This window comes from Acanthopagrus latus, chromosome 18 (genome assembly GCF_904848185.1).
Source record: "Acanthopagrus latus isolate v.2019 chromosome 18, fAcaLat1.1, whole genome shotgun sequence".
NCBI lineage: Eukaryota > Metazoa > Chordata > Actinopteri > Spariformes > Sparidae > Acanthopagrus > Acanthopagrus latus.
This window is the reverse complement of record NC_051056.1, coordinates 25335009-25353247: the sequence shown is the minus strand read 5'-3', so window position 1 is coordinate 25353247 and position 18239 is coordinate 25335009. Positions and strand designations below refer to the sequence as shown.

General features: G+C 41.2%; 1 protein-coding gene across 6 annotated transcripts in view; it reads right to left on the bottom strand.

Annotated features, from left to right (window-relative positions):
* Positions 1-836: 836 nt before the first annotated feature.
* The window catches only part of zdhhc9 (zinc finger DHHC-type palmitoyltransferase 9), a 35230-nt gene continuing 17827 nt past the window's right edge, over positions 837-18239 (bottom strand). For 5 of the 6 annotated variants that reach the window (XM_037078015.1, XM_037078016.1, XM_037078013.1 and 2 more), the window contains 7 exons: positions 14317-14475; positions 12133-12270; positions 11654-11702; positions 11174-11276; positions 6444-6547; positions 6222-6342; positions 837-4688 (listed from right to left, as the gene is read on the bottom strand). In XM_037078015.1, the coding sequence (XP_036933910.1) occupies positions 4488-4688; positions 6222-6342; positions 6444-6547; positions 11174-11276; positions 11654-11702; positions 12133-12270; positions 14317-14475 (875 nt within the window). In that variant the 3' untranslated portion in view covers positions 837-4487. The remainder of the gene's footprint in view (positions 4689-6221; positions 6343-6443; positions 6548-11173; positions 11277-11653; positions 11703-12132; positions 12271-14316; positions 14476-18239) is intronic. The other variant, XM_037078017.1, reaches the window with a different exon arrangement.

The following is an 18239-nucleotide window of genomic DNA, read 5'->3' as shown; positions in this document are numbered from 1 at the left end:
ATGTTCACCATTTTGATTTAGCTAATCAGCATGCTAACATTTACTAATCAGCACCAAAGACAAATTACAGTGGAGTTAGTTTTGCAGGTGCATGTTCATAAACCAAAATAAGGTTTTGATATGATGGTGCCGCTATACGAAAAGTGAAGAGAAACAAAGTAATCACAGTTTATCCTGAAAGAGGCAACAGATCCGACCAGTCATTGATGAGATATTTCAGGCTGGAACGAAGTAGTTTGGCTAAACAGGAGCAACATTTAACAGTCCCACACTGAGCTCAGTTTCAGGTTCAGACTTTTGTAGGCGTCTATTAGAAAACGTTTACATGCTTAATGTCATGAAACACGTTGGTTTTCTCAGACTGTCCTGTGCTGCAACACTTTACTTCCCCTCTGCCTGAGTGATGTTTCAGCTCCTGTCTCTTTAAGACCCGCCTCCAGAAAAGCCCCGTCTGCTCTGATTGGTCGGCTCACACAGGCATGAGACAGCAGAGGTTCGGTTTAAAAGCCACAATTTCGGAAATGGGCTGTTGACAGATTTCTCTGGATTGAGAGTTTTGATACTTTCAAAGTATTTACACGGCACGTTGACCTGCTTCACCATCAAAAAAAAGGCATGAATCTCACTTTTTTACTCTCTTGTAAAAACCGTTACCTCCCTCCCTGAATTACATCCTGCAGAAAGCTGTTTGATATAATTTGATTGTTTTGGAAGATGACCTCTGGGCACAAATGTACCTTTTTATACAGAACAAGTCGTCTGTTAAATATTTAATGACAGCAGACACATCGAGCGCAGAGCCTCAGTGAAAGAAAATCTCTTTTTAAAAGTCAAAGTAATAATAAGACAATATTGTTTATTTACCGACACATTGATCATGTAAAAAGAAGTGAAGTAAATTGAATGAAATACATTGAGTCACAGTGTTGATACTAAACAAAGTGAACATAAATAAAGAGTTCCATCAATGGTATATTACTGTATCTGTATACATAATGCAATAGATTGATCAGAGCATTCAGATCTGACCACGTCACGGGATCGCACACACAAGAGCTCGGCTTGTCTGCAAACCTTCAAATTAAAAATCCAACACGTCCCCTTTTTAAAATCTGTTACTTCAACACAATCGTCCCTTCATTTATCGAATATCAGTCACGTACATTCTGGCTTCTCGGTGACAGCGAAAATACACCAAACTGTCTTCAAACACTTTCCACAAAGAAAGTTCATTTGTCTTCATTTCGTGCTTCAACAAATAATTTTGCAGTTTTACTTTTTTCTTTTTTTACTTCACAGAAATGATAATGTAGCTCAGTGTGCAGTTATCTCCTCTTTTCTTATCAGAGTGTAGCGAAAAGCAAACACGGATAAAAGTTCATCTGGAGTTGAAGCTTTCAGTCGATTGTCAAACATGTCAAATATTTGCTAATTCCATCTTTTCATATCTAAAATATTTCCTGATTCTAAAGTGATTATTTTGGAGTTTTGCACTGTTTGACAAACAAACCAAACAAAACATGATTTAATTACGAAAATCATCCAAAGATGAATCAATTAAATAGATTTCAGTTTATCTTTTATCATCTCTAAGTGTCTCGTATCAGTCCTGAGCTTCAAACTGCTCCAAGGTACAAAGAAAACAATCCCGGCATCCTAAAACTAATTTTCCACCCGGCGTTTGCAAAAAAAAAAAACATGTTTGGACTTAAAAGGAGAAAATCTCGAGTCTCTGTCAGATTTCAGAGTCTGCCACAACGCTGTTGACACACTAGAATTGTTTCTACACGAGTATATTTCACGAACACTAACTCTGTCTTGCATACAAACACAATCACTATTACAAACTCTCGCTATCAGCTAACATCATTTATATACTGAGAATAAGCTTTTGCTCTCTCTCATGTTTCTCTTTGTGTAGACGCCGTCCCCTCGAGCGATCTGTGACCAAAACTAAATAAACTCTCCGTGCTCCGTCTGAAACACACAGATGTGTTGAAAAAAAACAAACAAAAAAAACACAAAGGTTCAAGCGTCTTTTTCTCTCTGCATCTCTGCGATAACGAGCCAGCTGCATTTGCAGCGGCCTCGGGCGTGCTGGAGAAAAAACTGTCACAGCGAAGAAGAAGAGGAGGAGGAAGAGGAAGAAGAGGAGTTAAATATTGGAGCTGTTTTGTTATAGGGGGAGGAGGCAGGAGGTCAGAGGAAGATCAGCTGTGGTGTGATTCGCAGGAGGAGGTGCTCAAGCTCACGGGAAGCATAATTAACACTGGCCGCTCTTATTCTTAGAAAAACAAGAAGCCAAGAAAACGTAAAAGTTGCTGCGGTCGTTCCCCCCACGCCGATCAGCTGAGAGGGTTTCAGGACGTCCTCACCTGCTGAAGACTATTTACAGTTCAACGATGGCTTCGCTTCGTTCCCGCCTCACGAGGTCGGTTCAGTGGTTCCCAACTCCTCCAGACACAAACATCTACCAGCTGTGGTCTTTAGTTTCCCTCTCAGATTAGATTTTTGTAATAATATCTTCGCAGTATTTCATACAATTTATAAGAAATGTGTGTTTTTCTACTTTCTCGTGCATTTAAAACAATTTTTGGACATTTTGTCTTCTTTTGACTTCTTGCTGAGAATTAGACGAGACGTTAGATATGAAGCTAAAAACTGAATCTGTGGTCGGCTGGTTTAACAGGAGACAGGACTGAGACCAACCCGACTTCTTCAAACATCTCTAAAGCTCAGGAAACTTTGGGGTGAAACTTCCAGAAATCAACTCAACCTTTAACTTTGTTTACTTTGTGTTTTCTCTCTTTTAGAGCAGTAAGATATTAACGAGTGTATTATTTACACAATATCAGTATTTTTAATTATTGTAAATATCTTGATGTTGCGACGTCCCTAATTTATAGTTAATTAAACTCAAATTGATAGTTAATTTACTGTTACAGTTAAATGCTCTATGAACTATTAAGCAATAAAGTTTTATGAGCATCAGTTGCAACTCAACAATAATTGCTTGATAAATTGATTATAAAGCATTTAAATGTTAATAGTGATATAACTATGAACACTAAATTTACAAATTTATCAACGATGGTTTCTATGTGTCACCAAACGCTTCATTTTTGTATATCGAATAAGATAAAACATTAATAAGTTAGTTTTATGGTACTGGCAGGCTGATTTTGTCAGAAGGCTAACTTTCCCCTCTGTTTCCAGTCTTTATGCTAAGCTAAGCTAACTATTTCCTGGCTGCAGCTTCATATTTACCACACAGACGTGTCTGAAAGACACCTGATGAGCTGTTTCCCAAAATGTCAGGCTGGTCCTTTAATCACCTCACGACTCTTTAGCTTGATTTCAGACGTCAGGTTGGGAACCACTGGGACTCGTCAGTGTTTCTCACTGGTTAACACTGCAGCGGTGGTTGGAACAGATCTGACGGGCTTCTCTGTCGGCTGCGTTTGATGGAGCGACTGTTGTGATAAGGCACTGTTACTACGAGTGTCTGCTATCATCAGAAGTCAGGCCTTTTCTCTCACACACACACACACACAGAGGCAGGCACGCACACACACACACACACACACACACACACTGGGACTCTGGCAAAGCGTCTCCTGGTTACTGTGCGTTACAGAAATGTCTATTTTCGAGCACCAACGTCACACTACATCCTTGATTATATAAAAATGGAAGGACAGGCGTTGGTCTGGATCAGATCACTTTAAAAAAAAAAAAAAAAAAAAAAAAAGAAGATGCACGTATTGAACAACAGTACTGAATGCAGCAATATCAGAATACAAGGTAGATTTCGACTTGGTCTGGAAGGAGCCTTCAGGATCTCTCAGCTGAGGATTTGCATGTCCTCCCCCTGCCTGGACATCATGTGTACTCACAGCTGTAACCATTCTGTCCACACTCGATAAAAAGATGCTCGTACAGCCTCCTCTCGGTTTGCATAGGGCATGTAATGTGCACACAAGAGAAAACTGACTGTATGTATGAAGGTTTATACACGTCCAGAAGTAGGACCGTCTTTGCCAGACACTTGCAAGGAGTATATTTCAACTGGCTTCTCACAATAAATGTCTTGATGCAGTTTTAAATGGAGAACAAAATGTAGTACTGACGATCAGAACGGCCCACAGGTGACCTGCGGGGAAGTCTCGGAGAGGGTTTAGTCTCTGCAGCTCGTCTTTTCCATGCAGTGTTCAGAAGTGGGAGGAAGCTGCTGACTTTCCATTAAATCTCTCCCCGTCCTGCAGGAGTAAGTGTCAATCAAACAGCTCTGCAGCTACCGGAGAGGAGAGGAGAGGAGGGGAGAGGAGGAGCTGCCGCAGAAACTCCGCTCTTCTGGTGGAATGTAGGGCAGGAGAAGAACTGAGTCACCTGCACAGTAATCAGACGTCGACCGTTAATATTTCAGTTCCTGACCAGGCAGAGTTGTTGTGGGAGTGGCTACGACACGAGCCGACCCCCTCATGCAGCTAATGGGTCTTGTCCTTGGCGATGGATGTTTCTACATCGGTCTCGGGTGAAGCCAGAGGCGGGACCTTTGCAGGAGGGTGCTCCTCTTTAGGGGAGGGGCTCTTCTCTGCTGAGGCAGCGATGCTCGGCTTGGCGTCGTCAGGTGTGTGCTCGTTGGGGATGAGCGGGGCCGTGGTTTTCTGCAGGCAGAGGACAGCATGCTAAAAAAGACGTAGATGCAGTGAGAGCCACTGAGGACAGACTGAGCTGCAGCAAAGCATCACAGAAATAATTCAGCTGTGGCTTCAACTGAACGTCAAAAAAATGTCAAACGCAAAGATTCACACTTATTAGACGTGACTATTTTCTGTTTTCTTTCCTCCTTACAAGACATTTGAGGACATGATCTTGAAATTATCGCCTTTTTTCACCATTTTCTCACTCGCACAGAAAGAGATTGTGTGTTTGAACAACAATGAAAATAATCATTACTTGCAGGCCTAATCAATAGCAGCTCTTGTGAGATCTTTTGTGGGTTTGGAGGTTAACATCTACACACCTGTGACAAGGACTGAAAGTAACACCTTCACACACACTGCTGGAAATAGACTTTCACTTCTTCAGCGTGTTTTTCAGATAAAAAGATTCATTAACAGCTTATATTCTTCTAAACGGACACTAAAATAGAACAAAGTTAATGTAGTCTGTAGAAGATGCAGACAGAACTTTATTATTTATATGAAAAAAAAAAACTTCATGATAATAAGAAACGTTATTGTGTTAAGAAAACACATCAGAGCAGCGACAGGCTGTGAAGACGTCATTCATAATAAATAAATTAAACGTTTTGAAGATTCAATTTCATTACTATGTTTACACTGACCATAAAATGTAAATATCTAATCAGAACAAATTAAACAAAGGAGTCAAATGAATGTTATTCTTCATTTATCTGACCTGTTTTTTTATCCGGTGTTTTGTTGAAGTTGAATTTGAACTGAAGGGCAAAAGTTACTTGACTGGTGCACGGACGTTAACACGACACTGAAACGCACCTGGTATCGCCTCAGTGAAGAGGAACTGTCACTGCATGTGTTGAAAGTGATGCAAGGTTACTAATTGCTGTGTGTATGTGGATGAATTGTTAATGTGCACTGTATTGCCTGAGGCCAACCTGCACATTAGAATTATTGTTGTCGTTTATGAAATGAAAAATCCCGCAGGAAACACTTCATCTTACTCTCGTGTGTTGATCAGAGTTGTAGTTAAAAGTTTTCCAGTTTCGAAGTGGGCTGCGTTATTGTAAAGTTTGGAAATGACTGCATTTAATTTAACACATTATATTCTATGTATACAGATTGTGTATTAATTGTCAACGTCAATAATCGTTAGTTGCAGCTCGAATTTTTGTATTTTTAAGTACGATGCAGAGCACAAACCTGGCTCACGATCCGGGTATTAGCAGAAAATAAACGGTTGGGCTGTTTTAAATGGATAAACAATGTGTGTGAGCACAAAGAGACACAAAATGGCTCCACGTGTAGCAGAACAGCTTATCAGGGAGAAACAGTGCTCTCCACTTAACGCTCACGACTCCTTTCTTCTCTCCAACACTCTCTGTAATTGGTTTGGACTCTGTTTTATGTCGGCTCTCGATTCACTATTCTGCAGCCTGGATCCACTTCAGTAGGGCGCTGTGTGTGTGTGTGTGTGTGTGTGTGTGTGTGTGTGTGTGTGTGTGTGTGTGTGCTCACCGTGGTTTGTGGCACTGGGTTGCTGCTGCTGCTGGTGGTGGTGGAGGAAGAGGAGGAGGGGGCAACAGGAGTTGCAGAAATAGACGCGTCCTCCTCCATCAGTCCTCTTCTGTCCAAGACGCTGGAGGGCGAGACGAGACAGTCAGTCAGTCGCCACATCTGGCTCGTTAATCTCTGACAAATCTGAAAAGTCTTAACTCAAAGATAACAGCAGGAAGTTACCTCGGGTACGTCGGTCCACAGAGCACCTCGCAGCAGTTTTTGATGATGTTCTTGTGGCTGTACGGGTTCTGGACTCGGTTCTTTCCTGACCAGGATCCCTTAATCTGTACAAAAACAAAACGAAACACAACACTCATAACTAGAGCAGAAAACCTCCCTCCCAAAAAAAACACATCGACCAACATCCCAAACACATCCTGACTTTTCTGGCTGCTCTCCTTCAGGAACATTTTCCCTGCGCTTTATACCTTATTCAAAAGCAGAGCTCCATTTTTAGATGTTATTCCCACAGGCTCGGCTTTGACCTACTAAAAAAGATCTTGTCAGGGATTTAATGATTTCTGGTTTAATGGGAAGTCTGTGTGCCGACGGGTGCCAACGAGCACAGCAACTACATGTTACAACCACTTGAATAATTCATTGAAAAATCTGAAAATTCATACAAAGGAATCCCCCAGCAAATACCGAAGTCCTTCCACACCGTACTGTACATAAACTCTGTGATATGCATTATTCAGGAGCTAACAGGAGGCACATTTTAACTCCTAAACATCCAGTTTCCCTCTTTTGTTTTTCTTCAGGGGTGGAAACATCTTATTCCTCACTGTGTGTCTTCATGTATTCTGTATTGTCTTGTGTAATTGTCATATGAGATTTACACTGACTGAAATACTCATACCAACATTCGTACAGCTGCACAAATACATCAAACAAAAAATATTCTAGTAGTCTTTCATGCATTATTTAAAATGCACTCCCACAAGCCTCGGCCCGACAGATCTGGTAGCTTTGGAAACTTTGTGATCTCCATTTGAAGGATGTCATTTCCACCGGGGACGGGGAGAGACACTTTTGTCCCGCAAAGTTTCATGTTGATGTTCTGACTTCAGTCTCTCTGAACATCGTCCTCCTACTGTGCAGCCTTCATAATCAGTTAATAAAAGCCTCCGAGCGCCTTCAATGAGCTTAATGAGCAACAGTGAGCAGCATGTAGTCGGTCAATGCATCTTAAAAGTAAAGCTGCACCAATTACTTGATTAATCCATTAGTCGTATTTTGATAACCAATAAATAGGTTTAAGTAATAATTTAAATGATTCTACTCCAGCTTCTGAAATGTGAATATATTCTACTTTCTCTGCTCGTCTTTGACGGTATACTGAGTATTTTTGGGGTTGTGGATAAAACGACATTTGAGGACGACATCTTGTGTTTTCAGCATTTCATATGACATAATCTAATATATAGGTCTATACAATAACCTGCCTTTAATTAACAGATTAATCAAGATTAATCAATATTATGTTAGTTGTACCTACTTGAAAGGAATTACAGCCCGACTGATATACTGGCCTATCACAGATACAGTATGTCAGTATGCCCCGATATGATATGAGGACTTTTTTTGGAGATTACAATGCAGAAAAAAATGCTTAAGATGATTTCTAATGAATAATGTCCAAGTCAGTTTAGTGTTTTGGAGCACTGGTGTCATTTTAGATGATACGTTTATTTCTAAACTGTAAAATATCTTCTGTTACAGATCTTTTGATAACCAAAATTGATAGATCGTTGCAAAAAATGCGTGTATATCTGCAAATGTATATTAATATCAGAATTTTGTATTAAAATCAGTTAGGACTGAAATTATAGTTTGTTTTTACAGGTTTTGTTCTTTTGTTTTGTTTTTCAGATTAAGAGATGGAGAAATGTCAACATGTTTATTCAGAGACACGTGATTTTAAGAGTCAACAACACATTAGAGGTTAACACAGGTTATATTTTCCAACTACAAATGAATGAATTAATACTATTAGTGTCGGATTATTTATGCGCAATTGTAACTCCACATAAAGTTTGGACAGTATTTTTATTGACCTGAAAAACATGCAGAGGAAGACAAAGAATATTGATAGACTGATGTATATAACTTAAACTAATAAAAGTTTGCACTGACACACATCAGCTTTGTTTTGTTTTAGCTGCAGTCGATATAGGTCAGCAGTCTGCAACTGAGGCACTCCAGTACTGCAATCGTGTGTGTGTGTGTATAGGAGACACAGTTGACAGAGCATGTGTCATCCTGTGGGAGACCAGAGCAGCTACAACATTCAAGGTGCCTTCTCTTGTTCGCCCTTCTTCCACCATTTCTATCTCCTCCTCTCTCCTCCCCTCCCCCAGCAGTATCTCTGGCAGCGTGCCCGGCCCCTGCAGGTATCGATGCATCTATTATTAGGCCAATCACAGATATTGAAACGGCCGGGCTGACAGCCATTGTTTCATCTCCTGCTTGAGCAACATTACACTGAAGGTGCACGTTGCAGAGCTTCATTACTGATTAAATGAAAAAAATGAGGCCAGCTTTCCCACAGGAAGGAAAAAGGGGAATTATAAATTAATCATTACAACAAAGTACGAGTGCACTTTCTTGCTTTCAGCCATCTAGAACCTCCCACCACCTCCATCGCTGCTGCTGCTGCTGCTCTCTGCTTCCCGTCAGAGCCTCTGCAGTCCGATCTGGGCCAACAAAGCCTCCAATAAAGTATACACACTGTAAACACTAGTATACACAGACGCTACATAAATTACTCCCTCTGTGGATTCAGTCACCTGCATCACCATCGCTCATCATCTGCCTTAGATCAGCCTGAACGTGTGTGTGTGTGTGTGTGTGTCTGCGATGACTGTAAAATGACTCGGTGGTAATGAAAAGAAGCAATCAATACTTTTTTTTTTCCCCTCATTTAGCCTCATGAGCTTCTTCTAAATGTGGCTGATGAGTTGGGAGTCTGAAAGCAGCTGGTCTGTTTTGTTCCTATTTCAGCTCCTGTTCCGTTCTGTCATTGGTTTTATTAAGAATAGCAGCTTTTCATGCATATTTTTAGATCATTAGACTGTCGCCTTGGTGAGCATTGAGGAGTCCAACTGCAGCTTTTAGCATTCAAAGCATTTAATAGCCAATTTGTCATATGGCTCACACCGAGCAAAATAAAACTGCTGCTGCTGTGCCGGCCACGTTTTTTTTGGGGGAGGGGATTTTTGATCTCAGTGTGGCTCAGCTGTACTTAAAAAGAGGTCATATTAAAATTTAAAATACAGGCGGAGAGATCGGTCATTTCTTTTTTGCCTCGAGTGAAGTCAAAGACGCAACACGCTGTGACATGCTGGATGTTTCAGCTACAGTTACAAAAACAGACTTTGTAGCTTCGGTTGGGATCTCGTTTTCTACATTTGCTTTTATTTCATTTGTTTTTTTCTTCGCTTTACTTTACGATATAATGGTCTCGTTTAACAAGCTGCAGTTTTCCAGCCCTCCCTCTGTTCCTCAGGGCTGAACGAAGCGGCGCGATTGTCAAGGAAACCGCTCTGTAGTTTACACCTCCGTGATGTATGTTTATCTTTACAGTCATGTGACGCCAGGCTGCCTGATCACAACATGTACAGATGTAGTCTTCAAACTATACTTTGTCTACCTTGTGTGCCGAACGTTGACAATAACATTAAACACACGTCTCACCCTTCATCTAAACTCGAACAGTTCAGTTCATTGAATCCTCTCCCTCGCTTCACATTTCAAACAAAACTCCTGAGAAGCATTTTGATCCACATAACAAATCTGTTATTTTCTGACAAAACAACTGTATCATCTGTGAAAGATCAGAGTGGACGTCTCCAACGTGATGTTTATGGTACTTTTACGAGATGCCTAAGCTCAATTAAGGCTGAGACATTTTCTGTCGGGGGTTTGGTTTGTTTTGGTAAAAATAATGGTAGAAACTCAGGTGAGCATCAGCAGTGCCAGAAGTGCCTTGGGTCACATCTCTCCCTTATTTACACTTAACCACTCAGTGTGTTTAATCACAGAGCAATCAGTCAACACAAAGTAAAGAAGCTCTTTGGTGCTGGGTCCCATACATCCCATACTGACTCCAACTTCATGAAATGGATTTTCTTGAAAAAATGATGTGAAAACCTCTATTAAATTCATCACTCCTTGCAAAGTCCTATAGCTACACTCCAAACACTCTTTCAGCTAAGGAAGATTGGCCCCTCTGAGCTAAATTCAATCATTTTTTTGCAATTCTTTGTGTGTGCAGTCTGGGCCTCACCAGTTGTTTATTTTTCATTGGACTGGGTTGAAATTTGTACTGAGCATCCAAGAAAGTCTTGCAAAATTATCCTCAGGGTTTTTTGGATGCTCAGTACAAATTTCAACCCCATCGAGTGGAAAAATAAGCGTTGCAGAGGCTTAAAGATACACGAAGACGAAAAAAAAATAAAATGATGAAATTGAGCTGCAAGGGCCAAACTTGCAAAAATCTAGGTGGGTTTCTTCGAGCCAGATGTTGAAAAGGTGTCTCTCTCCGAGCAATAGTGCACAAGTCATTCTTCTCCTGGAGTTTTTGACAGTTACTAGACGGCTTCAAATGCATTATCACAACCCTATAACCTTTTACATGCATCTACCTTAATTACTTTCATTGTAATGTCACAGAAAACTAACCAAAGACAGAGTTAATCCCATAAGCCTGTGTGGCCATGAGTCATGGTTGATTTGCTTGCAGATGGTAGGAAACCTAAAACAAACTAGATGCAAAGTAGAGCACTGTGCCTCACAGCACGATTCGGACGCCATAAAACAAACTGTAGACATGAAAGCAGCATTAGTCTGGAGTCGTGTGCAGCCAGAATGGACAAAATGCACGTGAACATGCAGTAAGATGCACTTACGTCCTCATTGGTGGTCTGGTTGAGAGAGATCAGGTAGGTGTGGAAGCCGGTCAGTCCCACCACTGACCACAGGGTGAAGAAGCACACCAGCACCTCCAGCACAGTGAACAAGAGTCAAAGAAAACAGCAACAGATGTTTTCTGCCTCACACGTGGTCACTGATTAAACAGCGGACAGCAGGTGACAGCACAATGGCAGACCATTATGTAACATGATTAAAACCAGTGACCGTCAGAGAGTGGAACCTTTAAATTGATGTGGGGTCAAAGGCAGGAGGATGTTTTTTTTTTGCCTTTTACTGTGCAAAATGCAAGAGATAAACAGCTGGATTTACTGATGTGGGTTTGTTGCTTTGACCGTCATGTTTCCCCTTTATACCGCATAGATATTATTACGGTCATAGTTGGGGAGTTGGTTTGTTTTTCACTTCGTATTTCAGTTTCTGTGGTGTATAAACTGTGTCCGAGCTTAAAAGGATATGTTCCAGGTGTTTCCTTCAAAGTGTTCAGAAAGCCTTTATCCACTGAACCTGTGAACAAAACATCACAGAGAGAAGTCAAGTTATTCATTTTCCCTCTACTGAAAAGGCACAATTCTTACATTATACAGCAGCACTAAGATAACAAGCCCAGAGCTAATTATCCTGACTAGAAACACTTCAGCTTCCTGTGTCGTTCTGTCGTCCTGCTGCCTCTGTTTGATAGAACAAGGAAGCAGAAGGATTAGGATGAAAGAGGAATCATGTTTAGCTGTCAGTTGCGGTTGCGCGTCATGTCACGCTCTGGGAAAAGCCTGGTCTCAATTGGGTCACAGTTTCCACACATGAGCATGAGTCTACAGTAGACGTTGGCAGTGAGCTTCTGGTACAGGTCATCCTTCCTGTGTTGCAACATTCCTTCAGCTGTACATGTGTCCTGTCTGCCCCTTCTGATTGGACGAATGACTGACTGGATACTCACGCATCACCACGTGCACGATGTCGAAGGTGAAGATGTAGATGGTGAGCAGGGAGAGGGACATGGTGAACAGGTAGAAGTATCTGTAGTTCCTCTTTCCCACGCAGTTTCCGACCCACGGACAGTGGTGATCGAAACGATCTGTGAAAAAGAGAAGAAGGTCGGCGTATAAATATGTAAATTGAACCACGTTTATTAGATAAGAAATACTTTTGGGAATCAAACTAAAAATACACCGTTATCATCTGCAGTCTTTTGGTCAAAGACAGCTTTGTGCATCAGCTTCTGTAAACCTGCAGTCTAAATATAGTGATCACTTCCTCTTCTATAATTTGGAGATAAAAAAAAAATGGGGCAGGGTCAAACTGACTGTAGAGGTAAAGATCTCACTTTACACTTCTCTCTGCAGCAGACGAACCACTCCTCTCTGTGGATGGAGTTTCACAACAATATACAGTAAACATTAAAGCAGAAATGTGAGATGTGAAGCAGACAGGGCTTTAAAAAATACCCCAAAATAATCTTTGAGTAAAAGTAAAAATATCATGTAAAAAAAAGAATTTCGTTGAGTATGTGAAAAAGTAAGTCTTGAAAGTTTATTTGATATCAAATGTACTTAAGTATCCAAAGTTTCTTCTGCCAATAAATGTGCCTAAGTATAAAAGTAACTGTATATATTTACAGAGTAGAGAAGGAACCTTTTAATATAAAGTCCTCCCAACATTAGCAACATGGCTCGATGGACGGCAGTGTCTGACTGTGGGACGATTTGTTAACACTTCTGTTCACATCAGGTCTGTCACAATAACTACTTTAGTTGGATAAAGTGTTGTCACAGAAATAACTGTGATAAATGTCATTTAAAGTCTATTTGATAAATTTAAATAATATGACAGCATCACAGTGCAAGTTCATCCTTTCAAGGAGCAATGACACTGTAACTGATGTTGAACATGGTAAATATGACACACAGGAAACACAAACATTGTTGCTGTGAGCGCATGCTCAATCTTCTGCCATCTGGCTCAAAGCACCACAAATACATCCTGACAGAGCTGCTCGCATGGCTGTAGACGCTTTGTCTTGTTATACGTTCTCTCCACAGTTCTTATATTGCACATAAAGTGCCGCAGGACAATAATCCTCTGCTCTGTTCACTTAATATGGACGTAAAAATCCTAAAATCAAGGCTAAAGGAACTTCAGTAATGAAACTAAATTTCCCATGTTACCCATTTAATTCACTAAAACAAGATGTGTGCATTTGTTCAGAGGTCTGGAACCAGAACAGCACTTTACCCCCATAAATATTGTTTTATTTCAACTCCCATATGTCACAAACAAAGCTAAAACAACTATCCAAATACTCACAGACTGAATCGTACATCAGACGTCTCATAATGTATTAACCAGAGAGGCTCCGGGTATAAACAAACGTAATTTGTGAAATGGTTTGGCTCTTTGTGTTTTTATTATGCTGCACATTCTGTGAGAGACTTTAACCGCTATAAACAACGTCAGTGTGAGGAGGGAGAGAAATTACTGCAGCAAAAGAAGGACTGGGGCACGCTGCTGTGTCATGCTTGGACTGTGTGTGTGTGTGTCAGTGTGTGTGTTTCTACAGCAGGTGGACACAGATGAAGCAGTGTTCACAATGACTGAGCACTTATTCCCTCACTGAGCCTCCACTGTCTCCTCTCATATCGCCTATGAGTCTGCGCTCCCCTCAGATGCATTCCTCAATCATCAGAAGCCAAATCACTGTTATTCTGCAGGGCTGAGAGATGACAAAGCTACACACACACACACACACACACACACACTTCAAACAGCCTTCAAAATTCAAAGCACATTCCTAAAAAACATTACCTGTGAAGCTTTGGGCCCATTTGTTTCAGTTTTCTCAAACTCTTGCCCCCTTATCTTCTCAGTCCAACATTTATTTATAAAGCTATGTCTTTTACAATCATTTCATCATTGTGACAAATGAACGCAGAGAGGTAATTAAGATCGAGGCTTCAGTAACAATCATTATGTCAGCGAGCTATTTTTCCCACGAAAAACACTGCTCACCTTTCTATTTCTGAAAAACGGAAATAAACCAACTCCAAAGAGCTGTCGTCTCTCTTTGCGAAGCCTTTGTTGGGACTTTATGAGAACTGAAGGCGGATCGGGGGAGATTTCTTACCGACGCAGTTGTCACAGATGCTGCAGTGAGATGCTCGAGGTGGTCGGAAGATCTTGCAGGTGTAGCAGTACTTGAGCTTGACGATCTGGTTGTTGATCTGAACGTTGCGAATTCGAGGCGGAGGTCGCTGCCCTGCGGGGACGTTCCCATTGGCGGCCTCTGTGGAGACAAAACACACCACAGTCATTAGTAGGTGCTGACAACTCAGTCACACAATGAATTACTCTCAAAGGTGAAATCTAATCACAATCCAATACAACACCTCAAACCATGTCTGGAAAAAATGAACACCACTGAAAGAGTTTTCACAAAAAGATACAACATCTTGTCAAGCCTTATCACTGGATTGTATAAATAGTTTGCTTTTTGTTCTTCTCCTATATTTAAGTGTATTATAAATTTTTAATGTGCATGTTAAACATTAATACAAGCAACAGAAAACTGGTACAGCCACTAAACTGCCTGAAACACTGTATGTGTAGTCTAGCCTTTACTTCAATAATGTATCTACATCACTACATAACACTGCACCACCTTTGGGACCATACTGCAGCTGAACATACTCCTGTAATGATGTGAAAGGTACAAACAAAGACGGACAGCTTTCAAGGGACCTCAGCGGTTCACCAGCTGTACGCGTCTAACCACCGGGGAATTTCTAACGTGACGTTGGCGGCCTGTTGGGCGGTAAGGCCGAGGCTAAAAGGGATCACATTCCTTCTCAAAAACATGTACGTTAGGTTTATTTTTCAGTCACTGCCCTTGACCACGGCACTGGCTAAAAACTGGAGTTGGTCCCCAGGTGCTGCTGTCGGCTGACCACTGCTCCCCCCAGGCTGGGTTTAATGCAGAGAACCAGAGACCAGAGTGATGATGAGCGGTTTGAACAGGCAGAAGCTAAAACAAAGAGTCTCAGAGAGAGGGGGAATATGTTGCAGCAGAACGGGACCTTATGAGAAAAACTGTCAAATAAATCATGTAAAACCTATCCTAGTGGACACTGAAAATAAAAATATGAACTTGAAAATTAGTATAATAGGTTTCCTTTAACTGTAGAGGTGCTCACAGTATTGTGTTCACCTGCTGTATATTTCTTAACCAGGCACTGAGAAATGGGAGATTCACTGACAAGGACAAGAAAGAAATAAGACATAAATCTCAACAGCTGAACCTTGAAGTTGTCAGTGAATGACGACATTGGCTCGCTACTTTATTAATGATGGTGGATTTATGTGTAATCACTGTTGAGCTGTTAATATTATTTATTAGCAACACTAAACCACAGTGTCCTGCTCTATTGGGGCATCAACTCACCTTCCTCACACAGAGAAGGTTGTATTTTTAAAGTCGTATCCTTTGTTTCCGCAGTCGCAGACCCTGAAAAATTCTTATGCATTTACTTTCTTGGCAATCCAGATCTTTCTGATTATGTTGCACTGCAGGAGCAGAGAGGTTTGACTCGACGCTTGCTAATGACCAGAGAGCTGCTGGCTGGAATGTCTCAGGAGAGAATCTGTTAGGGAGAAGTCTACCATTAACGTGCTGCACCGAGAAGACGGGAGTGTGGAGTTAATGGAAAAAAAGTGGACATGCTCATTTGACTTCCTGGGGATAAATTAAGATAAAAAATGGTGGTATTTGTTGGAAATTAAATTATCTCTCCTGGAGACAGTGCTCAGAGATGAATAACAGAAAAAAATCTACGTAACCTAAGCTGCATACTTATCATTTGTATATAGTTCTCAATGGCCATTCTTGTAATGTTAAATAAACGGTTCCTGCACAAATAAATTTGTGAAACTGGCAAACATACAAGCTCGTGTCAAAGCCATCCAATAAACATCTACACACTCGAGGACTGTGAAATGTCTTTAATCTCGCAGCACAAACAGCTCTGCATTATGAATCTACAGGATGTAGGATTAGTAGCTTTCAGGATAAACCAGCGGAGAATAAATTAATGAGTCATCACTCAGGGGGAATGATGCCACTCCCTCGGGCAACAAACTCTGTCTGCCAGCAGCATTATATATTCCAAGAGGATGCCTCCCATCGAATTAGCATTCCCCCTCGGGAATACTTGCTAACAGGCAGAGGGGACAGAGCATCGAGGCAGCGGTGGCTTCATCAACATGCCTGCCTCAGCCTCAGAATGAGATCAAGCATCCATACCTGCCTCCTCCAACGAGTGTTATCGGTTAGAGCGCCCACACTCAGAAAACAGCTACTCTAGCACATTAAAAAACATACTGTACAAGAGCTAGAAGTGTTGGATGGAGGATGTGAGCTAAGTGCTGTATTTAAGCAGTTGGAGTGCATATTCTTCACGTGGTCATGTGGCCATGGTAAGTGATGAAAAAACAGAAACAAAAGGGAGGTGCAAGACTGAAAATAGACAATCTGTCAGTGGAGAGTTCAAAAGGTTACAAGCCAAACAAGGTCAAGGAAAACATAAAACCAAAGTGCTGCTGGAGGTTTGTTTCTGTATGTTTGTGGGTGGATCCAGAACCTGCAAACTCCTGATAAACTCAAAGTACATGTAGCGTGAAAGGAATAAAAAGAATCATTTTGTGACATTTTGTGAGGAAAGTACACTTATTTGTTTTTTTTTCCCCCAACGATCGGTTGATTAGAGGAAACTAGTTGCCAGCTATTTTCATAACTCATTTATGAAAGTAAATGAAGACTCTTTGGATTTTGGACTGTGTGTTCGACAAAAGAAGCAATGTGATGACGTTACTTTGGGCTCCTGGGAGACTGTGATAAGAAGTTTTCACAATTTTATTCATCCATGTTTTAATGTTATAATCTATACGATTAATCAATGTATCATGAAAATAATTGGCCAAGTAGTACAAAATGAAAATCACCGTAGGTTGCAGCCCTTGTATGAACCTACCACTAGCAGCCAGTTAGCTTAGCTTCACATTAAGCCTGGAAACAAGGAGAAACAGCTAGCCTGGCTCTGTCTAGAGTAGAAACATCTACGAAACGAGCCTGTTCTGCTTACGTAGATGATGCAACAAAACCAAACAGCATCTGAAGTTAGATTTACCAGTTGTTTAGTGTTGGTCCATGTTTTATGCATCCTGTAAATAAATCTGAGAGTCGTAATGATCTTAAATCCTGCATTTTAAATTTAGTTGGTGTGGGATCTTCATCACAGATTGTATGAATATCTAGAAACCTCTGTACTATAAGGTTTGCAAAACATTTAGCGTAATAATTCACTTCACTTTTCTGCATTTTACAGCTCCACTCCCATTTTCTAGTTTGTAGACCACTGGTAAGACATCAGCATGAGCTCTGGGAACATGTTATGGACACTTTTCATAGATTTCTCCAGGGACAATTCCTCATATGAAAACATGCAGGATCCTTACATTGTCCGTCTGGGTCATCACGACTGGAGCAAGTCAGACCACAGAGCCATTGTCATCTAATGAGCCGTATGAGTCACAGCCATGATAAGAGAAGAAGTGGCTGCCAGCTAACCCGTTCTCAGAGGATCGAGTGCCTCATCTTTACTATCACAGCCCTCCTCTGTCATGACCAGTTTTCACCCACGTCTCTTGACGGGAGTGAGAGAGAGTACGAGTGATAGCTGAAGGACACCGTGAATCTTTTGGAGAGACAAAGAGCGAGCGTCGAGCAGCCACACAGCCAGACAAGGAGGGGGGGACGGGGTAAATGATGCAGGGAGGGCTGGTGCAGAATTATTGCAAAAGATTATTCCAAGAGAGTCTGGACAGCCTGGGGAGAGGACGTAAAAACACAGAGATGCATTGCTCTGTGCTTGTTTGTTTTTGGTGGCAAACTCTCTGTTGTCATCATCATCATTATACGGCGACTAGCTTGTTCTGTGTAATGAGACAACAGGATCCCTTGTAATGAATGTGTGCTAGACTGAGCTCTACATCCAC